The sequence below is a fragment of the Naegleria gruberi genome (assembly GCF_000004985.1).
Source record: "Naegleria gruberi genomic scaffold NAEGRscaffold_339, whole genome shotgun sequence".
In the NCBI taxonomy this organism is placed as follows: Eukaryota; Heterolobosea; class Eutetramitea; order Acrasida; family Naegleriidae; genus Naegleria; species Naegleria gruberi.
This window is the reverse complement of record NW_003163061.1, coordinates 1-2,065: the sequence shown is the minus strand read 5'-3', so window position 1 is coordinate 2,065 and position 2,065 is coordinate 1. Positions and strand designations below refer to the sequence as shown.

General features: G+C 28.8%; 2 protein-coding genes across 2 annotated transcripts in view; both read left to right on the top strand.

The window, feature by feature from the left end:
• NAEGRDRAFT_76728 (uncharacterized protein) overlaps positions 1 to 136 on the top strand; it is a gene marked incomplete at both ends in the record, with an annotated part of 4,657 nt that extends 4,521 nt beyond the window's left edge. The window contains one exon of the mRNA XM_002668314.1: positions 101 to 136. Coding sequence (XP_002668360.1) covers positions 101 to 136 — 36 coding nt within the window. The remainder of the gene's footprint in view (positions 1 to 100) is intronic.
• A 1,304-nt stretch (positions 137 to 1,440) lies between these two features.
• On the top strand, positions 1,441 to 1,996 carry NAEGRDRAFT_54831 (uncharacterized protein; the record flags this gene model as incomplete). Its single annotated transcript, XM_002668313.1, has 1 exon — positions 1,441 to 1,996. A coding segment is annotated over one exon (556 nt), but the record flags the coding sequence as incomplete, so codon positions are not given.
• Between the last annotated feature and the right edge of the window lie 69 nt (positions 1,997 to 2,065).

Genomic DNA, 2,065 nt, shown 5'->3' with positions numbered 1-2,065 from the left:
ACAAGAAGAACAATTCTTGGAGTTTTTTTGCAACTTTCCCCCTTACTGTAGTGCCATAAAAATTGAACATTCAAATATATATATATATTGATAAAAATAGAACTCGTTACTAATTTCACAAATCAACACCCCATAAATTGGATAGTTGTAATTTAATAATTTTATTTATAACAGAATTATTACAATATTCGCCTTATTTAAGGTGTTCTATTTGTTTTCTATCTAGTAATTTAACTTTAATGTTGGTATGTTTTGCTTTTCAAAGAGAAAATCTTACTAAATAATCTTGAATGTAATCTCTCCTGTTACTTTTCACCCTTATTGAATAATATTTTCTTGATTGCTCTCCTTTTATGAGAAGAAGTTTGGGTAACCTACTATATATTTTCTTTTATTTAACATGGCTAAAAAAAATACAATAAATTTCAATTTCTGCATTAATTGGATTGTAGAGGGTCAATATTTACTGAGGGTGTTGAAGGCTTACCTTTACAGGAAGTTTGTACAACATGATTTATTGTTCTCTCCTAAAAAACCTGTAATGGGATGTTTGAAAATCGTTGACAAGAACGTTTGTACGTTTTTAATTATTGATAGAGAATGCTTACCAAGATGTAAGTAGTACATGTTGAACAGCATTCAAAACAATACAACTGAGTGCATTGTGATATGTTGATATCACCAAATCGGCATCACTATTTTAGGATGTTGTTCAAAGAGGAAATCCTTTTTCTGAAAAACAGTACATTTAAACACTTTCGTAGTTTGTTATATATATATATATTACAGAAAGTTCTCCTATTACCAAAATACTTACTTGTTATTTTTCTGTAAGTTTTGATCCTCTTCAAGTCAGATTGAATTAGTCCAATTATTGTTTAAATAAACAAGATTATTTGCTGAAATGCTTGAAATCGGAATTCATTAAACTGATTTTGTCATAATGCATGTTGTTGAAAATATTTCAATTTAATAATCTTTAAATATTGATTAAGAAAGGAAATCAGTAAATTTATCTTTAAATAATATATTAGTTTCTTTATGGAAAGGAATGAGTTTTCGTGGTTATTTTATTGATCAAGTTATCCTTATTTAGCTTCCTTATTAACTTTTGTTCTAATATATATATATATTTCAAAACAAATCAAGAGAATACATTTTTCGAAAAGTTTTATCTCTTGATAGTTAGTAATCTGAAAAGGAATCTTCACCTATTTATCTCTCAGTTTTCATAAAGAAAAATATATAAAACAAAATGATAATCCTAAGAAATGAGATTTGATTTTTGGAAATCGCACCGAACACCAAATAATGGAAGGAACATTTAAGAACATTTAAGCAATTGAAAAAATTGAATCAAAACAATGAAACATATTAAAATATTTGATAAGATCAGTCAGGCCTATTGCTCTCTCAATTTCACAATTTACAAAAAAAAAAATGCCGTGTGATACCAATAATGACGCCTCTGACACAGTTGCCTCCGCACCAGCATCATTCATGTACGAAGAAATAACATGTAATGAGCTTCTACTGCTTCATTCATATAATTCACAAATTAAAAAGTGGATAAAAACCGACGCTCATGAAAATACTCATGAATTTTATATGGAACGGGAAGATTCCGATGATGAAGATGATGATGAAGATTATGTAGAGGATAATCAAGTTGATGATGATGAAGAAAAGGTTGATAATGAAAAGAATTTATTTGAAAGAAGAATGATATTTAATTCTGTGAGGGGTAGAACTACAGAACTTGGATATTTGGATCCGTGTGATGATTATCACATCAGAGAATATAATGATGATTGGGGACGTGTGGAGGAAGTTGAGGAAATTAATATTGGACTATTTTATACTCACCTTTCGAATGAAAATTTTGTAGAGGAGAGGGAAAAGTTTACCTATGAATGGAAAGATAACATTCTCTGTTTTAGAATAATGCCGTATGATTTTGACTCTTTGGGAAAATATGACATGATGAAAGTTATTGGTGAGATTGAGAATGACAATTATGCGAAACAATTTGTTGAGGAACAGATTGAATATACGAAATCACCAG